At 40.9% G+C, this 26,621-nt stretch overlaps 2 protein-coding genes across 3 annotated transcripts in view; both read left to right on the top strand.

The window, feature by feature from the left end:
- ehmt1b (euchromatic histone-lysine N-methyltransferase 1b) overlaps positions 1-17,440 on the top strand; it is a 30,271-nt gene extending 12,831 nt beyond the window's left edge. For both annotated transcript variants that reach the window (XM_034709584.1, XM_034709583.1), the window contains exons 4-26: positions 34-337; positions 456-604; positions 1,364-1,519; positions 1,725-1,796; positions 1,901-2,003; positions 2,755-2,892; positions 4,729-4,997; positions 5,310-5,542; positions 6,311-6,529; positions 6,613-6,695; positions 6,786-6,892; positions 7,019-7,141; positions 7,347-7,448; positions 9,320-9,424; positions 9,518-9,672; positions 9,816-9,983; positions 10,205-10,349; positions 10,445-10,522; positions 11,721-11,836; positions 12,045-12,131; positions 13,937-14,015; positions 14,197-14,372; positions 16,035-17,440. In XM_034709584.1, the coding sequence (XP_034565475.1) occupies positions 34-337; positions 456-604; positions 1,364-1,519; positions 1,725-1,796; positions 1,901-2,003; positions 2,755-2,892; positions 4,729-4,997; positions 5,310-5,542; positions 6,311-6,529; positions 6,613-6,695; positions 6,786-6,892; positions 7,019-7,141; positions 7,347-7,448; positions 9,320-9,424; positions 9,518-9,672; positions 9,816-9,983; positions 10,205-10,349; positions 10,445-10,522; positions 11,721-11,836; positions 12,045-12,131; positions 13,937-14,015; positions 14,197-14,372; positions 16,035-16,224 (3,357 nt within the window). In that variant the 3' untranslated portion in view covers positions 16,225-17,440. The remainder of the gene's footprint in view (positions 1-33; positions 338-455; positions 605-1,363; positions 1,520-1,724; positions 1,797-1,900; positions 2,004-2,754; positions 2,893-4,728; positions 4,998-5,309; positions 5,543-6,310; positions 6,530-6,612; positions 6,696-6,785; positions 6,893-7,018; positions 7,142-7,346; positions 7,449-9,319; positions 9,425-9,517; positions 9,673-9,815; positions 9,984-10,204; positions 10,350-10,444; positions 10,523-11,720; positions 11,837-12,044; positions 12,132-13,936; positions 14,016-14,196; positions 14,373-16,034) is intronic.
- A 1,154-nt stretch (positions 17,441-18,594) lies between these two features.
- Positions 18,595-26,621, top strand: part of cacna1bb (calcium channel, voltage-dependent, N type, alpha 1B subunit, b) — a 194,813-nt gene continuing 186,786 nt past the window's right edge. Inside the window, exons 1-3 of the mRNA XM_034709309.1 lie at positions 18,595-18,655; positions 21,137-21,446; positions 26,007-26,291. Of these exons, the coding sequence (XP_034565200.1) occupies positions 18,595-18,655; positions 21,137-21,446; positions 26,007-26,291 (656 nt within the window). The remainder of the gene's footprint in view (positions 18,656-21,136; positions 21,447-26,006; positions 26,292-26,621) is intronic.

Below are 26,621 nucleotides of genomic sequence, written 5' to 3'. Positions count from 1 at the left end.
TCATTCATGGTTGTGCTTCTTTTTCACCTTCAGCTTCTAAACAAGGAATTGAGAGAAGCGAGGAACGCCAAATTGGAGAAGATGGACACTCATGCTCCACCTGACACTCCCAAATCCTCACAGCAATCCTCCACTCAGAATCATCTACCTCAGAGTACACCGGATACGCCAGCTTCAGCACAAACAGCTTCATCCACCACACCAGCACCTTCTGCAGCTCCGGCTCCTCCACCTGCTCCATCACCTCCTGCGACTTCTGCAGCCCCGACCGCTCCTTCAGCTCCTGCACCTCTCGCAGCTCCTTCGACTCCTGCAGCTCCTGCCAAGCTCCAGCTAGGTAAGATGAAAAACATATGACCTCCTGCAGCAGAAATACTGACTCCAGAGAGAGGAGTCAGTGGCTTCATCTTTATTTATGGTTTACCTGTTCGCTTATCTGTTCCCTCTTGCCGCAGGCTCTTTCTCAGGAGGTTTGTCGTCCCGTAAGAAGAAGAGGAGGATGGGAACATATAGTCTGATTCCCAAGAAGAAAACCAAAGTGCTTAAGCAGAGATCTGTGCTGGAAATGTTTAAGGAGCTCCAGCAGTCTGCCAAGAGCCCACAGGTCAGTAATCCTCACTTCTACTAAACCAAAACAAACACAAACAACTGGATGCTTTCTCATCTGATGTCTCTTTTTGGAACAATGAACACAAATGTAGCATCACACATTTCAATCAATCAATCAATCTTTATTTGTATAGCCCCAAATCACAACAAACATTATCTCAAGACGTTTTGACAAACAGAGCAGGTCTAGACCGCTCTATGTCAAATTACGAACAGAGACACAACACCAATTAATCCACCATGAGCAATGCACCTCGCAGTATTTAGATAGTTACAGCGGCGAGGACAAACTTCCTTTAACAGACAGAAACCTTAAGCAGAACCAGACTCATGTTAGACAGCCATCTGTCTCAACTGAGTTGGGTCTTGAAAGAGAGCTAAAGTAGAATAAGAGAGAAAGGGAGCGGTGGTAGTGGTGAAACGAGTAGTAGAAGTTGTTGCAGCTGGAGTCCAGCACGTCCGTATCAGCTGGAGTCTGGAACATCTACAGCAGGAGGACGTCTATGGCAGCTCAGAGGAACCTACGAGACAAGGGAGCTCAGAGACTCCAGAAAGGTCTATGGTTAGTAACTTTCAATGGGACAGGGAGAGTTAGGTAGGATGTTGGATCCCAGTGTGTCAATGCGCCAGTTCCCCCGGAAGTTCAAGCCTATGGCTGGTCCAAGCCTGAGCCAGCTCTAATTATAAGCTTTATCATAAAGGAAAGATATGTTGTGATAAATCTCATCCTCTCTTGTCTTTTCATGTCCTGCAGACTAAAGAGGTAGCAAACATTAATGGGGCAAAGGTTGAGAATGCATCTGAGGAGGAAGAGTCCGAGGAGGTGGAGTCTGAGGAAGAGGAGCGACAACATGCAGCTAAAAAAACAGTCAGTGCTGTGAAGGAACAAACATCTGAACCCATCGAACAGGTAGAAAGTTATTCCTTTCCAAAGTGTCCTGACATCACACGGAGCTTTCTTTGTTCAATGCAGAACTGATATACTTTTATCGGGTGCACAAAGTAGCAGAAGTTTACAAAGACTTATTAACCTGTTACTGATGAATCAGAGGCTCAAAGGCAGAGTATGAAGACATGAAAAAATAACTTGATCTCTGTTTTGTGTTCTGGTGGAGGTGGAAGAGGAGCAGGAGTCTGAAGAGTCCGGAGAAGAGGAGGGAGAGGAGGAGGGCACAGAGTCCGACTTGGTACAACCCAGTAGAACCTCTTTACCCGACCTGATTTATCATCTGTTGTTTTAAAATAATGCTCCCTCTGTATTTAATAATGTCTCCGTCCTTGTTTGTCTCAGAGCACAGAGTCTGGTCTGAAGAAGAAGCTGAAAAAGAAAACGAAAGCAGACAGCGCGTGGCTGCGGCCGTCCAGGAAGCGAAAGAGGAGGATGAAGGGCAGAGGTGGCTTTTCTGAAATGCTTTCATGACTGAAACTCACACTTCAAATCAAGTCTATGTTGTAGTAATTTAAGTCCTTCCTACATCCTTAAATATACTTTCAGATTCCATTGAGACCTGACCTGAGTTTAATTACTTCATTTGGAGGTCAAATTAAAACGTCCCTGCAAAACATTTCTAGAACTACTACAAATAAAACATGAGCTTTAAACAGCATAACACCTGAGACAAGTACATGTACGCACAAGGGATACACATTAGATGCAGCCTCTTCATCAGCCTCAGCATCTTCATTCAAAATCTTAAATGTAAAATCCATCAAGCATATCTTTTATTCTATTTATTGTTAGCCCAAGGCCTGAAGAATAAAAACAAATAAGATTTATTTGACTCAATCAAAGTAAAAGCAGGGCCCTCATACCCAGGTCTCCATCCAATAGGTCAAATCTACATATGCTGACTGAAGATGCATCTCACTCATGGATATAAATTCAATCTTTCTGGGTGTGTATCTTGCAAATATTTATATTGTGATAGAGACAAACTGTGATCTATTGTGCAGGCATAGCACTGGCTTTTGTCTCTTTAAAACTTAGGTCCATAAAGAAATGATAAAACCAAACACTTGTTAAAACCTTCTGATAGACTTACAACATTTCTGCTCAAGCTTTCCTTCTTTTCCCCTTTTCCTTGTTCTTCAGTTGTTGGTCAACTCTGAATATTTTCCTCACTGGTTTCCTATCTTTGTTCTCAGGAGCAGAAGGACTGGATCAGCCCCAGGGATCAGCTAGTGCCCAGGCAGGAGACAAGAAGGAGTACACACAGATTCCTCCTGCTGAGTCTGCCAACCTCAACAAGCCCCGAACACCAGCTGCTCCCTCGCAGATCAAAGGTGAGGAAATTCAGAAACGTTGAGTTCCTGTGAGGAACGTTCACTTTGTGTCGGTTTCGTTGCCCCCCGTTGAAAAAGGAGTACCTCTTATCTCTTGACTGACTCTGTTCTGTATTTGTGTAAGAAGCAGTGTTTTTGTGTTTTCGGTAAAATCTCCACCTGCTGTCTGTTAACAATCAAGTGTATCAGTCTTGAGTGATACCTGCCATAAAATGTTAAAAACCTCCCACAGGAGCTTTAAATGTGTTTATCATTAACAAGTGAGTCCATTTGACCCAGCATAACCACTGAAATGTGTCAGAAGCTGAGCATAAGTGACCCCATTGTCACAAACACCTGATCCAGCTATTTCAACCTTCACGTAAATGAGTATGTTGATCCATAATGAATTATATGCAAATATTGAACAGCTGCATGTCAGGAAACAAAGTGTATCAAAAGACTTCAGACTGTCCGCTACCTCTAACAGATCAGGGTTGTCACAATAAAAGAATGTTGAACTTCAATACACCACCAGTACAAAATCAAACAATACTGATATCAGTTACAAGATATTGACACCACAGCAAGAAATGTTGGACTGCAGGTCACCCAAAGTGTTTTTTTAACCACATTGTCAACAGGGCTGGTACAGTAAAATGAGCTGAAGTTCTGAACAACATTTGACCAACATACGGGTAAAAATAGTCAAAGGCAAAATAAAGAGAAGAAGTAGTCTAATGGCCCCAAATTAAAAACTGAATGTCCTCTGACGATTATTATTAATCCAGAGGATGTGTGTGGTGGTATGTGTGTCTGTGTTTTCTTATTTTCTGCAGAGGTGTGGAGCTCACAGCCAACCGTCTGCAGGTCAGGACTAATACAAGATATAGATGATCCAAGTGGCATCGCTGTCCCTCTCCTCTGCTCTCAGTCTATCTGTAACAAACATAAACCCAACATGTGTGTCTTTATCGGATGCTAAAAGGACCAAACAGACGTCCATATTTGCTGACCTGTGAATCAATCAATCAATCAGACTTTATTTATAAAGCGCTTTTTATACAATGACATTGTAACACAAAGTGCTGTGCATAAAAACAACTTAAAATAGAATAGATAAAAAAGATAAAAAGATAAATAAAAAGACCCCCCCATCATAATCCCAACCCCAGCCCCAACTCCAAAACCACCCCACAATCCTAAAGTTAAGAACACAATATATGCAACAATAATACTAATAACAATGAAATTAAAATAAATAAATAAATGAAAAATAAAAAAGAAGTTGCTGAACGAACTGAGGAATCGCTCTCATGATATCTTAATGTGGAATCATTGGAGGTAAAATAAAAAGTTAAAACTCAACACAGGAAATTAAACTCACCAAAATTACAAAATACATTTCTAAGATAATAAAACTGTTATAAGAATAAAACTCAGTCAAAAGTGAGACTAGAAAGGTAGGTCTTAAGTTTTCTTTTAAAAATGTTTGAATGAATGAGAACAGTAGTTAAAACTCTTCTTCTTTATAGATGCTAAATATAGTGATCTGAATGAGATGTGGGAGTACATGCATCAGGGATTTAATCCAAATAAAACCAGAAAGACATGCAGAGTTGTTCTAAAATAGCAGACTAGACTAGAGTGATCCCTCAGTCTGGTCTGCTCCTTTTGCAAACAAACATCACTGCTGCTGCATCATCGTGCACAATGTGAAAAAACAAATTAAGATGTTTCTTGTGCAGCTGCACCAACTTTTGTGCATAATAACTGAAAGGTCTATTTTGATATAACTGAAGCAAATTTTAATGATAAAGAGGAACCTTTACCGAGTCTTTCTTTGTGTCCCTTCAGGGTCAACCATCGAGGAGGCTCAGGAGCTCCCGCTCTGCAGCTGTCGCATGGAGATGCCAAAGAGTCGAGAGATTCTCACGCTGGCAGACAGGAAGTGCATGGCCACAGAGAGCGTGGATGGACAGCTCACCCGCTGCCAGGGCGCCATACTGAAGCATGAAATGATGCGCCCCTCAAACTCTGTTCAGCTGCTGGTTCTCTGTGAGGACCACCGCAATGGCATGGTGAAGCACCAGTGCTGCCCCACCTGTGGCTTCTTCTGCAGGGCGGTGAGTACAGTCACATACCTACAGGTGCTCAGCTGGGCAAATATGTTCAGTGAGCCTCAAAGTCATTATTTCATGTTTGTTTTAGTATCACAGTCTTTTCAGAAAAATTATTACCAAAATGTCTGTTTTTGCTTCCTAAATATAAAGCTTTATCCTTTAACCTTTATATGTCTTTAAAATTAATACTCTAGGTTTCGATTTGAGGAAAGGACCCCTGGAATTAAATATATACAATTTCAATGTTTTAATACATAGCATTTGCTAAAGAATAAACACATGCTTATGAAGTCATCTTTCTCTCCTGTTGTGCAGGGAACCTTCATGGAGTGCCAACCTGACGTCAGCATCTCTCACCGTTTCCATCAGGCGTGTGCCTCAGTGCTCAAAGGTCAGAGCTTCTGTCCTCACTGCGGAGAGGAGGCCAGCAAAGCTAAAGAGGTCACCATCGCAAACGCTGACACCACCTCGACTGTGCCCTCTACGCTCACACATGTACCTGCTCCACAGGGGGTCCCTGAGGGCCGGGCAGACACCACTACTGGCAGGTAAAATAAACACTGACAAAGGTGAAACAAATGTTGTAGGTGGTGACATGTCACATCTCTTCTTGCCCCTTTATTCAGCAAAACAACAGAGAGACAGAAAACAACAGCAATGGTAAAATTATAAAAGGCATGATTCTAAATGAAATACTTAAAAATAAAAGCTCATCATTCTGATGTCCAGAGGCAGAGAGTTAAAAGGTTAGGGGCATAAAAACAGAAGCTCTCTCTCTTTGTGAGACACACAAGGAACATTTAAAAAGGAAGCATTCGAGGACCCCAGTGACCAAGCTGGAACATAAAATGATAAGAAATCTGTGATGTATGGAGGATCAAGGCTTCTTGTTTGCTCCATGAATTTCCCCGTTGTGGGACGAATGAAGGATTATCTTATCTTATCTTATCTTATCTTATCTTATAAGAGCTTTAAAAACAAGTAAAAGGACTTTAAAATGAATTCTAATAGAAACAGGGAGCCAGTGCAGAGTTTTATTTTTCCTTGTTAAAATTCTAGCAGCAGCATTCTGAACAAGCTGCAGTTGGGCTCTAAACATCTTTGCTTCACTCTTGAGGGGATACCATGTCGTCCATCTTTTCATAGATATTATCCTTTGTGTTAATTAAAGAATCAGAAATATAAAAAAGCAGCATCATCTTTAGAAAAATGACTTCCTTTTAAAGAAACGTTTTGCTCATTCATTTTAACAATGAGCTTCAAACAAAGGTCTTTCATGCACTCCTCAATAATCACACATTTCTTTTTTTCTGTAGCTCTTCTCATCTAGCTGCAGGGGTTGATGTTAGCGGCCGTGCTGACAGCTCACTGTCTAATCGTTCTTCACATGGATTCGACACTTCAGCCATTCCTGGGTCATCCAGAACCACCGCAACCCTGCAGGCCGGGGCTGAAACCCCCGCGTCCCCTACAGTCCATCAAGGACCTCCTAGAGAGACTCTAGAAAGTCTCCTGGTAGCTCTAGACACAGAGAAGTAAGATCCACCAGAAGAGTTTCACCGTGATCTTTTTATCTGAAGCTTGAAGAGTCTTTGAAATGTTTTTCTTTTTTGCTCAGGCCCAAGAAGCTGCGTTTTCACCCCAAACAACTTTACCTCTCGGCCAAACAGGGAGAACTCAAGAGGGTCCTGCTCATGCTGGGTATGTTGTGCTCACCTGTGCTCTTATTATTCCTCATGTATCCTAATCTTCATAAGATCTGTTTAATAATCTTGTCTTCTGATCTTCCAGTGGATGGTATCGATCCTAACTTTAAGATGGAATCTCAGAACAAACGAACGCCGCTCCACGCTGCAGCTGAAGGAGGTTTCAAAGACATCTGTAACATGCTCGTACAAGTAAGACTCTCTTACTGATCGTATTCAAGTCCTGCCCTTTTGTAATACTTCAGGACTTTCGTAACCCCTCTCTGAGTCCTTCAATGGCAGAATTTGATCTTGGCTGTGTGATGTGTGCCACTGCAGGCTGGAGCAAACCTGGACATATGTGACGACGATCAGCGGACGCCTTTGATGGAGGCTTGTGAGAACAACCACATGGAGACAGTCCTGTATCTTGTGAGAGCTGGAGCCAGCGCCACACACAGGGTAAACCTGCACCTACTTTCCTATCAGAGCTCTGACTGCATTCTTAAGATGCTATTTTAATTATGAGACGGGTTCTAATCTAGAGGATGATTCTTGACTTTCAGATTTTAAAGATTACTTATTTCATCCCATGTTTGTAGTCATGTTCATATGTTTCTGTTACTCGTGTAGAAAGTTGAATAATGAGATTCTCTGCTTCTCTCAGGACGTTGAAGGGTTCACCTGTCTCCACCTAGCGGCAAAGTCTGGTCATTACGAAATTGTGGAGCACCTTCTGTCCACAGGATTGATCAACATAAACTGTCAGGTCTGTAGAGTTTGACATTTTCCTTCTAGCCATTTCATCCTCTCAGTGTCAAAGGATTTCACCAGAGGCTGTTTAAATTGGTTAATTTGTATGAATATGATTTAATTACATAAAAGGATGCCAGAATAATAATATTAATAATAATAATAGTAATTTATTTGTAGAGCACTTTTCAAAAACCAAGTTACAGAGTGCTTCACATGGGCAGCAAAATAAAACAGGCAGTTCATAAAAACACACAAGGCAAGAAAAAGAAATAAAACTTGTTTTAAAAGACATAAAATTCCACTAAAAGAAATTAAAGGAATACAGTTATTTTAAAATATATTTCTTATGAAGGTTAAAATAAAACAAAATTAAATTAAATTCAGATAAAATCAGAAAAAAAGTATGTTTTCAGAAGAGATTTAAAAGAGCTCACTGACTCAGCAGACCTGATCTCCTCGGGCAGATGGATCAAGAGTGTCGGACCCCTCTCTGCAAACACCCTGTCCCTGTTGCACAATTCTCAATAAACCTCTGCCCGAGGATCTCAATGCACGCATCAGCTCGTAAGGTACTAAAAGGTCTGCTATATAGCTTGGTAAATCCATGTAGAGCTTTAAAAGTAATCAGTAAAATCTGAAAATAAATTCTAAAACATACAGGGAGTCAGTGCAAGGAAGCTAAAACCGCAGAGGTGAGGTTGAATTTTTTAATTCTGATTAAAACCTTGGATAATGCATCACTATCGTTAACTCGAATATGATGCTGCTGTCCAATCACGGTCTCCTCCAGCTGATAACACCTCCAGCTGTCTTACCACACACACACACACACACACACACACACACACACACACACACACACACACACACACACACGCTCATGTCTGTATGAGTAGTTGCAAACATACAGCTAATTGTTATTAATATCTGGGGTGTCAGAGTCCAGTAATTCGCTCTTGACATTTTATTATCAAGCTCATTAAAGAACAGCTGATTGAATTTCAAGGGGCCGATAAACTGGATTTCCCCCACAGGAGCATAATGAGCTGGAGTGCTGACTTCACCGCTCTGCTGTCTGGTTATTAAATCCACCGTGAGCCGTGTTGGAGCACTCAAGTCCTGATTTTTAGGATTTGTGACTCGACTCCACTCAAGGTCTGATGACTTGGACTTGGACTCAAACTCGAGCATTGACTGCTTTTGGTCTCAGTAGATGGAGAGGAGACGGTTTCAATGTTTCAGCTAGTTTCCTTTTCTATAGGGAGGCACTACTGACTTATTTAGTTTCTAGCAGCTGGCACATGTGTTCACCTGCCAGCATGTTCAGATGCCATCTGGTTCAGCATCAGTTCATGTCAGGATACTTTAAGGGGCTCCAGTAATTTTTGTTTTGCTTTCAAAGATTTTACCGTAAAATCGAGGAAGAGCAGTGTGACATGTGTTAGATTTAAACAAACAATCCAGGAGAGCCAACAAGGAGACATATGTGAAAGTAAAATTCTGATTAAAAGCAGGTGTTGCAGGTATTTTTGAGTTTATTAGACACCTGCAGCCACAGCCCCCAGCTGATCGTCTCGACTGTGTGCAACACCTTCAGTCAGCTGATTCACATCGAAACATGCTTTAGACTGAAAACGCCTCCCTGATAGCTGAACCAAATATGAGGCCACATGATGTTTGTTCCACGTGGTAGAAAATCAAAACAAAAATGTGTTTGAGTTAACGATAAATATTTTACCTCACTGTGCAGCACTTTGCCAAACTTGATTTTTTTTAAATGTGCTTTATAAATAAAGTGGATTGGATTGGAATAATAGAAGTTTTACACCCTCACTCAGCGACCAGTTTGTTCTGAAATTCTCTTTTTTTTTTGTTGGTCCTCAGGATGATGGAGGCTGGACAGCAATGATCTGGGCGACAGAGTACAAACATGTGGACCAGGTGAAGCTGCTCCTGTCCAAAGGGGCTGACATCAACGTCAGGGATAAGGTGTGATAAAGGCACTTCCTGCTCTGTTTGAAACATTTTACACAAACAAGAAAAGAAAAGTGAGTAGTTGTTGTCTGTTCTTTTGTCCTCCAGGAGGAGAACATTTGCCTCCACTGGGCAGCTTTTTCCGGGAGTGTTGACATCGCTGAGCTGCTCCTGAACGCACACTGTGACCTGCAGGTTGTGAACATCCACGGAGACTCTCCTCTGCACATCGCTGCTCGGGAGAATCGTCTGGATTGTGTTACGTGAGTCACTGCATCAAAGAAAAAAAAATCCACGTATCAAAGTTTCTTTTTCAGCTGTGGTTAAAAACATGAAACAGATCCAGTTGAGTGATTTAGGATGTTCTGTAGAAGTGGCTTGTTGTTGATGATCAGTGTCCCCTCAGGCTTTTCTTGAACCGGGGAGCAGATGTGTTTCTGAAGAACCGCGAGGGAGAGACTCCTCCTGACTGCTGCAGCCACAACTCGAAAGCTTGGGCGGCTCTGCAGGCCAACAGGAGGGAGAGGGACAAGAACAGCCGGCTCACCAGACCAGAGGAGAAAATCCTTCAAAGGTACAAAATATACTGTTCTTTAGGTCTCACTTAAAGGCTGGACAAGCGAAGTTAGAAGAAGCCTGGGTCACATTGTTATCAGCATGTTACAGTGGATGCATGTGGAGATAAAATACCATCCAGAAATGACAGTTTGAGTAACACTGATGCAGTTTTATGAACACAGTGCCTCTGCATCAGTTCTCTGACAGCCCCTAAACCAGTGTCTTCTCCCCTCACAGTGACATCGCTCTCGGGCAGGAAAGAGTTCCCATTCCCTGTGTCAACTCTGTGGACAGTGAAGCTTACCCAGACAGCTACAAATACATCCCTGAAAACTGTGTCACCTCCCCGATGAACATCGACAGGAACATAACACACTTACAGGTGAGTTAGAAACAGTTTCATCAGCTGCTCAGAAAGGAACTATATTTTTTATGTGCTCTGTGACTGATTGTAAGTGTTCTCTTTTTGTTCCACAGTACTGTGTTTGTAAAGAAGACTGTTCAACAAGTATCTGCATGTGTGGACAGCTGAGTTTACGCTGCTGGTATGACAAGGTAAGGACAGATTTCTATATTAGACATTCCTCTTTTTATGAAACTTATCCTGTAGAATATGAACACCTGATAAAGTTAGACGTTACTGGAACATCAGGTCTTCACATGCCAATCTAACGTCAGAGTACTGGCAACGAAGAGGGACAATTTACATGTGTCTGGGCCAAGAAGTTGCTAAACCACACCACAAAGATATAACCAAATGACAGACTTGCATCTGAGGAGAGCAAAGTAACTTTACAAACTAACTAGTAGCTGTATTTGGTTTACTGCTCTTGAATTCTTGGTCTTGCATGACGAACACAGGACAGGAGTTTGAAAGCTGTTGATATAATTAAGAAGACTTTACCTTGCGTTACACACCTTTACCTCATTGCTTACCACTTAGATAGATCTATAATTTAGCTGCTGCCTTTCTGGGAGTATAAAAAAACATATGTGTCTCTCCTCATGAACTGATTCATGTAATTGAAAAGCCAAAGAGACAGAGAGAGAGAGACAGAGATATTTCTGTCATGAACAAGACGCGACTCTTTCACATGTTGCCGGATACTCTTCTACATTTAGGACCTTGATGCTTAGTGATGACTTCATCATCATTAGCTGAGTTCAAGCGGTAACTTCCGGCTGCGAGATTTGAAGCAAATGCGGAAGTTTTAAAAAACTGCAGTTCATCGAGGATCCTCTTGAGGCTGGCTCCGGAAGTACCGGTTCAAAAGACGAGTGTAGTCTGGATAGCTCATTTCTGGATCGGCACACACTGTACGGGGATCGAATTTTTCCATTATGAGAGGCACAGCTGACTTGATAGACAGGCGGGAACACTGTGGCTGTTGGCGAGGAGGCTTAAAGCCCGCCTCTTTACGTCACACTCACTCAACAGCAGTTATGTTGAGTTCAACATTTCCAATATGGCTCCCGCCGAGGATTGGCTTCAAAACAGCGCTTCACAAATAGATGGGTGACTTCACGGAGACTACGTCCATTATTTATACAGTCTATGGCTGAGTTTTGACGTTTAGCTCTGCATGTCTCCGTCCTGAGAGACTTCGCCCCAAAACGGCAACAGACCAAAGTATAAGAGCAGCGTGTCCACATACCGTGTAGTTAGACTGATCAAATAAAGAATATAGACTTCTTAACAGCTATTAAAGGTGTGTTTACTGTTCTTAAATGTAACTATCTTTGGGTCCTGTAGGGCGGCCGTCTCCTCCCTGAATTCTGCCACGAGGAGCCTCCTCTCATCTTCGAGTGTAACCATGCCTGCTCCTGCTGGAGGACCTGCAAGAACAGAGTAGTACAGAACGGACTCAGGTACTCAAAGACTCAAAATGTCCAAATATCTTTAGTAGAGAAATGTTGGAATCATGAGCTTCTGCTTTTTGATAAAGGTATCTTAATGCTGTTGTTAACAACTCTTGTGGTGGTGGAAGTGTGTGAGGAAGCATGGATGCTGTTTTGAGGAAATAATCTGCTTTATGAAGGAATAATAACTCACTCACACCTGTTTTGGACCATGCAGGACCAGGCTGCAGCTCTTCAGGACCAGTAAGAAGGGCTGGGGTGTCCGTGCACTACAAGACATACCACAGGGGAGCTTCATATGCGAGTAAGCCTCAATTACAAAACACTGTTTGTGCATGCTGCTCATTTTAAAGAACTCAACACAGACACCACAGCTTGCATCCTTCATATTTTCAGTTTCAAAGCACCGTCCCCTAATTTGAAAAGCGTTTTTTGTCACTTTCCCATAATTTGAAAAACCTGCAGCCCTCACATATTCAGAGCGTCTGGATCTCCTGCCAGATGGTAGCAGCTCAGACTGAGAGACAGAGTTTTCCCTTCTGCTTCCCTGTGTTCAGAAGTGCAGACGATGTCACTGATACTGATTTTTTGGTGGCTGCGAATAAAACCTGTAACAAGTTTTTCTCTAGCGCTGAGAAGTGAGCTGCAACGATGCCCAGATAAATGAGAATGAGCCGTCAGTCCCAACACTGTTTTTTCCAGCCTAAGTTACCTTCTGCCAATACAGCTGAATATTTGGGCATTTCAAAAACATGTGAGAATGGTCTGCCAGCTGTTCTCCACACTTTCTCCAACACAGACCTCTCCCGACCTCAGCTGTCTGTACACATTTATTTTATTTTATTTCAGGGGACCTAAAAGAGACTTTTTATTCACATTCTCACCTTTCACTGTGTCCGTCTGGGACACCTGTAGAGTTTAATTTAATGTGAGTTTATTTGACGAGAACAATGCACATCAATCAACATTTCAACAGTATGCATCAATGTAAATATGCCAGAATTAGCCCAATAGCTAGATTTCATCCGTAGTCCTCTTTTTTTTTTTCTTTTATAGTTTTTATTTTTCAAAAAGCAGATAGAAATCACAGTGTAGTTTCATATAATGGTTTTTGTTTTTCTTAAACATACATGAACAGGAACATCCCTCCCTCCCCCTCTCCCTCCCGCAAACCTGTTGTACAGTGAGACAGACAAGTAGAAACATACATATATACATAATATCCACAGTGACAGCGACTACCAAAAGAAAAGAAAGAAAAAAAACAAAAAAAAAATAATGTGCAAATGGTAATGCCTTGTGCAAAGTAGTTGTGCAAATACAAAAAGTTTATCCGTAGTCCTCTTAAGGCAGGTACTTACATAAAACATAAAACAACAAGATTTAAAATGACACAATGTCACAAGACCGTTAACAGGACACTACAGGAACTGATTTACAAACACATTTTACACACACAACAAACACTTTAGTGACATTATAAAAACAGGATGATTTATTCCCATAAATTCCTGTTAATTTCCATGGAAAGTTTCTACTTTGAATATTTTGCAACCCTAGGAAAACACATGCAGACACAACAGGACATCATTTATCAGCTACCTATTAGGCATTAGCTATTTTTACATGACCTGCTGTTAATTTCACTCACAGCTTGTTGCTGTTTTGGGTCTTTTTTTGTTTTTCTGTTTTCTTGACTCTTAGTGTGTTTGAGTTTCTGGTATGTGACGATATATGACCAGTCAGGTTTGAAGCACACCTGCAGAGAAATAAAAACTATCATCCAGTGCTTTCTGTATAAGAGCAGCAGTGGTTCCCATATGCACATGCTAATACTTGACTCTGTTTCTCACTTGAAAAGACTCAGAGGATGTTTTTCTCTAAAACAGAATAAATACGAAAATAACCTTTTGGGTGAAATATTTGAAAAGTTTTCAAAACATGAAAGGACTATGAAATCTTTGAAGCTCAGTATCTTAGATCTTCAGTCTCCTCAGATGAAACCTTTTAAATCCACCATCATGAAATCTTGACGTGTTTTAAACGGCATTAGCAGAAACAGTTTCATTGAAGTGTGCGGCTGCTGACGGCTCGTCTGCTTCTGAACAGGTACGTTGGTGAGATCATCTCTGAGGCAGAGGCAGAGATGAGGCAGAACGATGCGTACCTGTTCAGCCTGGATGATAAGGTAAAGTACACGGACACACACCGGACACAAAAAGAAACCTTCATTATGATCCATCTGTAACAACACCTTCACTATAATAAACTCCTTTACATCCTGATTTCTTCCTGTACGAAGTCACCTCTGAGCTGTGCTCTCACTGCTTCTTTCTCACTTTGACTCTTTCATTTATCTCGTCTCTCAGCCACAAGATCAATACTGCATAGATGCCCGTTTCTATGGAAACATCAGCCGCTTCCTCAATCACATGTGCGAGCCCAACTTGTTCGCCTGTCGAGTGTTCACGACTCACCAGGACCTCCGTTTCCCACACATTGCCTTCTTTGCCAGTGAAAACATCACGGCTGGAGAGGAGCTCGGGTAAGAAATGTTTTAACACCAGTTCAGACATCATGTCTCTTTTTACTGGTTTATCACGACGGATGCTGGAGCTGTTTCTTTCATGAGAACATTTTATTGACTGACATGTAAAACAAATGATAAATGAGATCTAACAGATGATCACTGTCCGCCATGATGATGTCTCAAAACGTCTCATTTCACATTCATGCAGTGGCTGATGTTACAACATGACTCAAGAATCATAATTTATGACAAATTATCTTTGCAATGATATTAAAATGCTTGAACTCTTGCACAGACTCGGATCAATACATGAAATATTTGTGCATACATTATATATGATGGGCACCAAAAATAACTTTGTGCCCAAACGACATCTAGCATCATAGAATCCCAGATGATGGAAACGGAGTATAAAGAAGGAATTGTGTCATCTTGTTTTTAGTTTACAGTGGTTTTAATTTCGTTAATGAAAATTATGAGGAAATATGTTCATCAATGACCATTTTTTCATGACGAAAACGAGACTAAGACACGCTAAACTGCATCACTGATAATAAAAACTCTCACGAACGTATGCATCTGTCACATCTTCATTGAGGATTTTTACCCCCGGCGTGCGTTAGTGACAAAGACACAACCGTAGTGTAGTGTAGTGTAATAGTCTGTTTACTATTTGATGTTGTTGCCGCTATAACCGTAAAAAGCTCCCGTCTTCAGCTTGATTTAATCCAGTTTGGGAATACACCAGACACCTTCAGTAAGTTTGGATCAACTCCTTGTCATCAAAGATGTAGATGCATTTCTGAATACTGTGAACTCCTTTTGTCGCTGCGAGGTGCATTCAGGGACCGTCTTAAAGGTGCAATACAGCCCTTACATTGTGTCCATGGCTTTTTTATTTGAATAAAGAGAATCAAAATATCTTCATAGTGGTCACATCAAGAATGTTTTCTTTTTACTTTTTAGCAGGCTAAATCATATAACTTAAGATATTACCCAAAAGTGTTAAAATAGTGAAATATTGACTATTTGAACACTTGGTAGCCCTGATACTGATATCTGATCGACTACATGAATTATTTTAAAGACAGAAAATGTTTTGGCAAAAATCAAAGACTAAAAACTGACTAAAACTAGACTAAAATGTTTTGAGTTTCCGCCAACTTAAACTAGACTAAGACTATAAAGGGCTTAAAAAGACTGAAATGTGACTAAAACTAACAGGCATATTCATCTAAAGACTAAGACTAAGACTAAATCTAGAATAGCTGCCAAAATGAACACTAGTTTACAGTCACTATTTTTTATCTTTTGTTTTTGTTAATAGTTTATCATTAAAAGTACAACACAACCACAAAATTAACAAGCAAAGCTTCAGTCTGAGAATAGCATCATTTACAGTCATTATTAAACAGTTTTGCCAATCCACTAGTTCTTTGTTGCACTGAATTTTGCATTTTCACAACATTGCTATGAAGATATCACAGATACAAAACAAGTAAAGCAGAAAACAAACCTGGAATTAATTAAAACTCATTTAAGAGCTACCCTAAAGAGTGTGAGATACACAGAGACTATAGCGTTTATTTTAATTCAGGCTGTAAAATAAAGGCAGGTTAACATCAAATAGCAGTTTAGTCTCTAATCATGTGATCTCCCTCTTCTCACCCCCCTCAGGTTTAACTATGGTGACCACTTCTGGGAAGTCAAAAGCAAGCTGTTCAGCTGCGAATGCGGCTCTTCCAAGTGCAAGTACTCGTCAGCCGCCATGGCGTCTCTGCAGGCTGACAGCACACCGGAGGACCAGCAGCAGCCCAGTGCATCACCCGACACCAGCTCTTCCAACAGCCCTTCCAGTCCCTCATAAAACCCCTCCACACACTAAGCGTCGCTGCATGAACACGGGACTGACGGACACACAGGGGTGCCTGTCTCCTCCTCCTTAGACTTTTATCAGAGAACTTGTACTGGATCTCTACTCCTGATAAAAACAATGGACCACTGACCTTTGTGAAAACCTGTAAAACGCTGCCACACAGAACCAGATGCACAATCAAATCCTGATAAACAAACTGCTCCTTGATTCCACCTGGTGTGACATGAACAGCAGGGGGCAGCATCATCACGCACAGCGAGTGTCAGAGGGACAGTCTTTACATTTCATACATAACTTTACAGCGGAGGAGAAGAACAGGGCATTTTGTCGTCTTTTACTTTTTTTAAGATACCTTGATGACGTGTTTGATGGCTTTTCCTACTGAGTCATGGTCATGGTATTTTCTGATCGGGGACGAAAGTAATGTTGTCTTTTGAAAAGACAACCTCAGCTCTCAGCTGGGTTTAATTTGTTTGACCTTTTTGGTCATTTATCATGAACCATTCCAACCAAACTAGCTGATAAATATTGAATTATGTTGCCACTTCTTTGTGTAAATTCATTTTTGCTGCAGAGTTGGAACAGACGCTCAACCTTTGCCACCATAGTTTAATATCAATTAAGGATTTGTGAAGACAAAAAGTGGACTGTTTTAATTACAGCTGGAGCGAGTTTAGGTTGCCTGATAGACAGATGCTGAACCATTCCTCAAAGAAGAGGGGATCCTAGTCTGAGTAAATTGGCTGACTTTTTTTATTTAGCATGTTTAAGGGGATTTTAATGTGTCAGATATTTTGCCACACTTGTTAAGAAATGATTAAAGTAAAATGGCGTTACAAAAATCCCATGAAAATGGTGCTGAAAAGGGTTTTTACGTTTGTTTTCATTTTTATTACAGACGTGAACATAGTTTGTAAAATAAAATAAACATTTTAAGTTTTTTTATGTTTAATTTTAACTCGTTTTCTAATTGTAGTTACTGTACTTAGGCTGTTTTTAATTTTGTTTCATGATTTTGCCGACAGAAGCCAACTTGTCTTTTTAAATGTTGTAAGTAAAGCAGTGACTGTTGTGCAAAGTCTTGAAAGATATAATTGAAAAAAAAAGGTTAAAAATGCACTTCCATAACTTTCTGTTACATACTTCTGGACCGTGATCCATCCATCTAATTGGTTGTATCTTTTTCAATAAATTTACTACTAATGCATTTTTCCTCACATGCTTCACTTGTTCCAGTTTCTCTTCATAGGCAGGTTTTATAGAAATGGTACAGCAGACTTTACATTTCTCATTGCTTATATCTGCAGCTCATGCATTTCTAATCTTGTCAAGCACAAACATCCCTGAAAGAACTCCAAACTGAAGCCTGCAGACAGCCTGACCCTGCACAGACTGAGCAGCAGCACCGTTTTGACAGCCCCAGAGCCCGGCGCTGAGATATGCAGCTGCTGACGATTCTTTTGGCTTAAATGAGTTCATACTTTCAAAGCTTCTCATTTTTGCTGTGATTTTACAGCTCAGTTCAAACATTTCAGAGCTCCTGTGGAAAAGCTAGTTATACCCTATTAGAGTCATTCAGATGCAGGACAAATTTTGCATTCAGATTTCAGTTTTAATTCAGAATATTTGGATTAGGGCGCTGGTGGCCAAGCGGTCTAAGCACCCCAAATACAGAGGCTACAGTCCTCTGTAGGGGTCGTCGGTTTGATTCCTGGCCGGTCGACCATTTCCTGCATGACCTCACCCGCTCTCTACATCCCACATTTCCTGTCTCTATTCAGCTGTCCTATACAATAAAGGCAAAAAGGCCAAAAATATAACTTAACTTAAAAAAAGAATAATTTGATTAAATTCAGTGAAAATTGTACACAGAATTTAAGAAACAAAACATGCAAAATCAAGAAGAGAAGATGCAAAATATCTGCTCTTGCATGAACAAACAACCTGTGGATTTGTACCTGAGATTTTCACTGTGGTGCCATTATGCCAAAAAAGCAGGGAGTGAGTGTATGTGTGCATCTGCAGTCCTTTTAGGCCTCATAATCTGGACGGTGATTGCTCCCTTCCTGGCTACCAGGGCGGACAGCAAAAACACAGTCAATAATTAAATCAGAGAAAATTCTCCGCGAGCCCTGAAGACGTTCGGCCTGATAACGGGCTCTTAACTGGCCGGACAGGAAGCAGCCTTTCCGCATTCCAAGGTGGGGAAAACTTTGTTTTAGTCTTTGGTGCCCGGGCCCTGGTGGCTTTCAGGAGAGCCTCTTTCAGACAGACAGACAGACAGACATGAACTGTGAGGGCAGAGTTCTTTATCACTCCTGTATTCAGCTGGTTATGAGCCGTTAACCCTGAAGAGCAGTCATGAGGAGAAATGTTCCTCCTTACTCAAGATGGGCCGAGAGAAGATCCACCGTGGTTTATGGTACGTATATTTATTTGTTCAGATATTGTTTTATATGTCTTCATTTCAGACATCTTGAAGGTAGTGATGCTGAGAGAAGGCTCTTTGGTTTACCTGTATCCTTCATCCGAGGTTCCTTAACTTAAGATCAGGGGCCTCCATCAAGGAGTCAAGGTGATAAACAGAAGCTGTATAAATATGTTTCTGTCAGTTTCTCTCTAAACACTTTTGCAACGTGAGTGATGTACAGGGAAATCAAATTCATAAGAAGATTATTTTTTTAAAGTAATAACAAAAGACTCTAACAACAAGATAGTCAGCAGCAGGAGGACCACTGAAGAACTGATCAGGTGTTAATATTATATCTTACCTATGTTTCCCACCAAAACTACTATAACAGCAAAGCTGCTCTGAAAGTGTGAAAGAGAATAAAGTAGTGTCATGAAGACAACAAGTTTTTTTTTGTTTAACTTTATTTCAATATTGAATTTGAGAAATAAATTAGAAATGATCAGAGGAGATTCAGATGAATGTGCCTGATGCTGGCTGACAGAAATCAGAGGGCAGTTTTATAATTTAGAGATCAAGGTTATTCATCTATTTTCAGAATTGCAAGTTTTATCCACAATAATATTTGACATTTTTTACTGAACATGAACTTGTTCTCAAAAGGCAAAAGATAAGAAGATATATTTTATTGGTCCCCCATTGGGGGAAATTATTTTGTTACAGCAGCTTACAACACGGGACAGGGGAATACAACAATGTACTAACATAGTTGAAAAATATAATGACAATAACAATAGCAATGATAAAGGTAAAATAGAATAAAATAAATAGAATAAAATATGGCAACTATTAAAGATGTATACACACTATGTACACTTCTATCTGATAAATAGATAGGAAGTTGAGGATCCATTATATGGATCGTTGTTACAAAGAAAGTCAGTGAAAGAAAGCTCAAAAGTATAAAAAACACTAAAAACACAGAAAAAAAGAGAAAACAAATTCATAAGAATGACAGTTTTATAAGACTGTACCTGTGCTGCTCATCTGTACTAGAGAGGAAACATTGGAAGAGTAGGTGTAAATATGAAGATAGGATATGAAGATTTGTTTTGTGGGAATGCACTAATGCCAGAAAATAGAACTTTTAACTTCTTCCTACTCCTTTTTGCACATGTAAGGTAACATTTTTCAGTGCTTGCTAATGGAACTGATTGATTTGTTTTCTTTGTTGTATAACTCTTTCTTCTTTTTTACTTGTATGTTTTTTTTCTATATTACTTTTACATGATCGAAATAAAGACATCAAATAAACACAATCAAATCAAAAGTGACAGGACCAGGCTTAAGAGAAAACAATGAGGAGAGGATGACTTCTTTATATGTATTATCATATTCTCTGGCGGTTCTGGGGAGGGGCCAACAGGGGCCAGTGCCCCTGTAACCCCCCCCCCCCCACACACCAAAAGCTTTGGTATCGCTTTTGTGTAAATGTGCATAGATGTTCAGAAAGGTGCTAAATTTTCCATTACACTGCTATCTCTCCCAAAACACAGGTCAGCAAATATTACTTTTTTGTTCAGTCTTTAGTGTCTCATAAGTTGCACACGTTACATTTCTGTCTGTTGCAGAGACAGACAGAGAGTAGAGGAGACAGACCGAAATGTTACCTGGTCCATGTATGACTTTTATTAGTCCTGGCCTGCAGACTGCTGACAGGGAGCTTTACAGCCCCGCACAATGATTAGTACAAAATAAGTATGAAAATGACAGAGACAGACAGAGAGCACCGACTCTGCAGATACAAACACCACTAGATGATGAATGCTCATTTTGAGACTTTCAATGACTTTTTCTGTACAAGCACTCATGTGATATCAAAGCATTATTGTTAAATTTTCTCTGAAATGTTGTTATTGTGACAGCTCTATCCATGTAGTAATTAACAAATTTAATAAGCACTGTTAGCTGAGAAAATACTATGCATTTTTAATGGCTAATAAAACAATTCTAAATTATTTCTGCGTAGCATTACCTAGTTCTAAGTCATTACAAAGTCAACATGCTCATCAGCTGCCCTCAGTCTCTTTTGTCAGGGTTGAATGTGTCCCTCTGACAACACCTTTGGGCCCAGCCTGCCCCCCCCCCCAGTAAAATTGGTCTAGAACTGCCACCGATCATATTTTGAGAACAAGTTTAAAATGTTCAGTAAAAAAAAAAGATATATATATATATATATATATACGTATATCATTGTGGGTAAGACTTGCAGTTCTGAAAACAGAATGCATGAATTCATGGTGTCTTTTAAGCCAATGATATGCATGGCACAATAATAGAATAAAAACTTCAAACTATGACGTTACTAGTTTTGGTGGGAAACACAGGTAGGCTGTAAAATTAAAGATGGAACAGTTCTTCAGTGTTCCTGGTGCTGACTATCTTGGTTTTGGAGTTTAATAACTTTTAAAAAATACGTCTTTCCCCCTCCAGCGGTCCGCTCAGCCACACTGGGCTCCTGGAGGATGCTGACCTTGGGGGCAGAGTACGAGGACACCTGGACCCCCACACCTGACAAGAGCCGCAGCCCTGGTTCGCCCTCAGAGGCGGGGCCTGAGGGGCCTGAGGGGGCGGATACCTGCACTGGAGACCCGGATGAGCCCTCATGGAGGACCGTGGACACAGTGCAGAAGTATGACGTAGTTTTCCACCTGGACGGGCTGAGCCAATCAGGAAGAAGAGATGGAGTACGTCATGCCGTCAGGAGGCACGAGACTCTGAATCACACGCCATGGCCTCGAGGGTGAGACTCAAACATTTCAACTTTCTGTCTGATTTAAAACCTTTAAGTCTTTCATCTTCAGAGGGCTTGTTTGAAATTATGACAGTAAAAAATGACTTCATGTTTCTGACAGACTGACAGTGAAAAACTGGACCAGATATAAAGTGATTGATTCATGAACACGAGGTCTACTGACTGGACTTTATTAGTTCTAGAAAATTACCTGGAGACAATCACAGGTACTTCTGGAGTCTTATTCTCAGAACTGGGTATTCTGTGGATAAGAGGGTCGTCAGGTCTGCAGTCTGAGAATACAGACACCTTGACATCACATGTTTTGTCAATGATCTGGAATTGGCATTTTGACTTTAGACATTTTGTTTTTTGGAACTATAGCTGGACATATTTGGACAGTGGACAGTTAAGTCCCTATTGGTTTACAGGTCCCTTTAGCAGCTTGTCGAGCCCTTAAACATGTTGTATCCTTTGCATCCAATGGGACCATGCAGTGATGAGCATCACTCACTCAAACATCATGGTAGGGGAAGACTAAACAAAAAAAAAATGTGCCCACATCACCCCCATTTAAGCTCAGACCTGCAGTCAGTCCTGTGTTTTATGTCATTACTTAAGACACATTTTTACAGAAAAGCTTTATTGTGTGATTTTATTTAATTTTAACTTTGTTTTTAAGGGTCTGTTTTATAAACTTGCATGCTTCTTAGTTTTTATTTCATTTTATTTTGTATCGCTCCATTTTGCTTGGCACTTCTTGCTTTTATTGCCCACTGTGAAGCACTTTACCTGTATTGAGAAGTGCTATATAAACCAATTAAATAAAGTATTATTAACTCTAAGACTAAAATCAGATTAGGAAAATGATTACTGAGGTAGGAGACAGCTTCAAAGTGCTTATTCTGTGAAACACAGGGTTTATTTTGACTTTTAAAGCATTCTGAAAGCAGTCAGTATAGTGTGCAGTTACTCTGAGATCATTTGTATTACTCACTAGATGTCCAGTGATCCCCGTTTAATGCCACAACAGTTTTCAGGAGCTCCAGTTTGGTTGTTTTCTCTGTTTCATACAGATCCTGTGTGCATGAACTACGGTGGACAAGCAGAAAGACAGAAAGACATGAAGTTAATAAAACCCAACTTTCACCTCAATTCACAGTAAACTCCAAAAAACCAATTTCCTGGATGATTTCAACTGGATATTGTCTTTCATAGGAAACTTCATTATTTCCACGATGGCTTACTGATCAATATGACCAGGAGACGAGATAAACAGTGACTCATGTATTCTTGTGTAGTACTCCAGCTGAACCACTAGGTGGCTCCTCAGTCATATCAAAACACTGATTTAGCTGTAGATGATGTGAACAGAGAGCTGAGTCAGATTTCTTTTCATTGCTGATTAAGTTATAAAGGAAATAATGAAGACAAGATCAATAACAGATGATCTGAAGCTGTATGGTCTAATCTAGTTAAATTAAGGCTGACATTTTAAAAAGATACTTTTAGATAATGCTACAGGTGTGTGCAGTAGTGTTTAATCTGACCTCAAAATGGAACAGATTGAATCAGAAGAGGAAACTTGTCCCTGTGTTTGATCAGAGTTTACACTGTTTGCACACACTGCTGTTCATGAACCTTTAGTTTGTATTTGTGTTCATAAGTTGTAGTGTTACTGTGCTCATATTTGGCTAAATGATGCAAAAATCAACAGAAAGTATCTGTTTGACTGTTTATTTATTTCCATCATTATAATAGGACAACCTCTGAACTGTACCAGGTAATTGTTCACAGCTGGAAGAAGCTCATAGTGTGATATTCAGTATTTTACAGCTCCTTGAAATGAAAACAGAACAACAGAAGTGGCAAATAAAATCAAGTATTGGTCCAAAGGAAAACATGTTTGATGTTGCATGTAATTCATTTTCCTAAATCTAATTTAAAAAAAATAGACATCATCTTTGGGAAATGCTCCACAAAATGTTCCCCATAAAAAATGATTAACATTTACCTTAGCAGACAATCAGCTGCATGTAGAACTGTCTCTGAATCCCTGACCACTCTACTTTATTTCCTTTCTATGATAAACAAGTAACCACTGGCAGCAATGAATGTATTTTAATTTAGTTAAAAATAAACACAGCACATAACACTCACTGTGTAAACTTCTGAAGTGATAAAATACATTAAAACCAAGTGGACAAAAAGCTCCTGGTCAGAGTTTCCTGTGGGATGGATGAGTCATCTTCACTGAGGCAGGACTGAGGATGTGAAAAAGATGAACTGCAGCAAATTAACTGAGGGAGCAATCTGCTTTGGTTATTTAAGGTAATCATTAAAGTTAAGACTTCTCTCTAAAAAAAAATCAGAGTAAAGGCACGTTGAGGAACTTTGATGCTGTGTTGATCCTGGTGACCCCTTTGGACGTAATCTGTCGTGTGTTTCAGGATGAAGACTGCACTTCACTGCTTCTTCTGCACAATCACCCACTGTGCTAAAGATGTGTCTCTTGCCAAGGCTTACATTTGTTGTGGAAACAAATGAATACAGATCTTTTTAATCCTACTTTTCTTTGTTTAACACAATTTTTGCAGGATGCAGAGTGATGAGGTCATGTATCACTAACTGGAACATAACAAAAAAAATGTGTGTAGCTTACAAAAGATGAGCAGACGTACCGGTTTAAAGCTACCCATCACAGCCCCGGCAGTGGCGGTTCTGGGGAGGCGCCAACAGGGGCCAGTGCCCCTGTAAAACTGAACCTGGACCCTCCTGTGTGCAATTAAAAATGCTTCGGTATCGCGCCGATGTTACAGGCGAAACACATGCGTGTGGCACTTGGTTCCAGTCCCTTGGAGCGCTAAGGGACTCAGGTTGAGTGTAAACAGCCAAACAGCTGCTGTCAGTCTGCATTTTGATCTAGTACACAGTAGTATATATGTCTAGTATATAGGGATGCACTGGTGTTTTGTCAGTTTGTTCTCAGACGATCCTCGCCCTTCTCAGTCTCTTTTGTCAGGGTTGAATGTGTCCCTCTGACAACACCCTTGGCCCCAGCCTGGCCCCCCTAGTAAAATTGGTCTAGAACCGCCACTGAGCCCCCGTGTCATGATGTGAGCTCCAGTGTCCCAATAATAACAAAAATGAACTCATAGATAATTTGGGTAAGATGGAGAAAACTGTTTGAGATCCAGACAATCATAAGAGGTCGTGTTTACAACAACACACTGGCACACCATTAAAGCTTGGTTTGAGCAAGATTATGTCACATGACTTCTAATAATAATAATAATAATGATAATACATTTTATTTATAAAATCGCTTTAAAAGTTTCTCTAAGACACTTTACAAAATACATTATACAACAGATATGCAAAGGTTGTAATAGTGGATAAATAAATACACAGAGACATTGTTTAAGATCAATTATACGTTGAGAGCCTTTCTAAATTGGGTTTTGAGTCCGGATTTGAAGTTGGTGAGTGAGGGAGAGAGTCTGAGGTGTTGGGGGAGAGACTTCCAGAGGGTGGGGACAGCGATAGAGAAGCCCCTGTCCCCCTAGATTCGGGAGGGACAGGGGTTTGTATTGCAAAAAACTACATCTGAGCTATATTAACTTTTACCTTTCACACAACAGATGTTTGGTTCTGCAGACAGGGTAGGACTGTGAACCAGTGGAATAAATGTGCAGCCCTCATTTTGATGGTGCAGTTCTTTGTCACTGATTTAGAGAAATGGGTTCATCTTTGTACGATAAGCATTTCTTTGCACAATGTTGAACGCGCCGTTTTATAACCTGTAATCTCCTGCACAGACGACATGCTCTCCCCCTGTTGACGCTCAGAGAAAGATTGATCAACGCTCATGTCGAACCCTCGGGGCTTCTCCTGAACTTCATTAGTGTTTCAGTCTCCTGGAAGCAGCCAACAGACGGAGAGCGCGTCTGCACGCTCCACTCCCCGATAGGCTCCTGACGGTCACATGCGCTCTTCCTTATTCCTCTGAGGACTCTCTTTACAGCCCTCAGCCCCCATACAGAGACGATCACACACACACACACACACACAGGACTACTGCTGGTGTTCGATTGGCTTGTTTTATCTTTGTTGTAGCTTCCAGAAGAGAACCGAAGGATCTTATTTTCTGTTTTTACACTTCTTCTCCTTCTGACTGACACCCTGAACGTTTCAACTGGTGTCTGGATGCTGGCACGATGCTGTCAGGGCTTTGGACAGAGGCAGGGTGGTGTGATTTCATTACAGCGTGATTTTTTTTCTCCCACTCGGAGGATGCAACAGCCTGCAGTGAAGTGAATCATTTCTCAGCTGAAGTGTTTGCGTTAAACTTTCATCTCTTTAATCTAACTAAAGATGAATGAATGGAAAGGATCCAGAGAACATGGTTTCCAATGATGCCACCTTATTTTTCCTTTTTCCAAACGCAGCGCTTCACTCTCTAACGCTACAGCTGTGGGTTTGGATGAAGTGTGTTTGTTGTGATGCGTCTGCCCCCCATTTCAACTGATACCACTTTGGATTTCTCCTTTTGGATCTGTGCGTTTCCAGAATGGCTCGCTTTGCAGAAGATCTCCCCTCCCGCTATGGAGGAGGCGCAGGCGGCGGAGGAGGCAGAGGAGGACCGCCGGGCGCCGGGAGAGGGGGAGCCCGGGGTGGTGGCGCTCCGGGGGGCCAAAGGGTCTACAAGCAGTCGATGGCCCAAAGAGCCCGGACCATGGCCATTTACAACCCGAACCCTGTCAAACAAAACTGCCTCACTGTCAACCGCTCCCTCTTCATCTTCCGCGAGGACAATCTCATCAGGAAGTATGCCAAGCGAATAACAGAGTGGCCATATCCTTTCTGACGCACAGGGCAGGTGCAGCTGCAGCCAGGAACAACACACACACACACACACACATGAAAAGCAGCAACAAATGAGTACAACTAGACCTGTTTGCTAAGATATTTGATTCAGGTTCTGTGTGGAGTATACTCTGTTAGTAGTGTTTAAATGCTCCTGGTTGGTTAGATGTTCACAGCCGTGTCAGTCTATATGTGTCTCCGCGCACCTGTCGCTCTGCTTCTTATCTCCAAAACGACAGAAAGATGTTTCCTCAATAGGTGCGGGCAGTGAAAAGACTTAACAACCGCGTTTTGTGTTCCCAGCTCAACATAGGCGTC

The sequence above is a fragment of the Notolabrus celidotus genome, chromosome 19 (genome assembly GCF_009762535.1).
Source record: "Notolabrus celidotus isolate fNotCel1 chromosome 19, fNotCel1.pri, whole genome shotgun sequence".
Lineage (NCBI taxonomy): Eukaryota > Metazoa > Chordata > Actinopteri > Labriformes > Labridae > Notolabrus > Notolabrus celidotus.
This window is presented reverse-complemented; position numbering and strand designations above follow the sequence as displayed.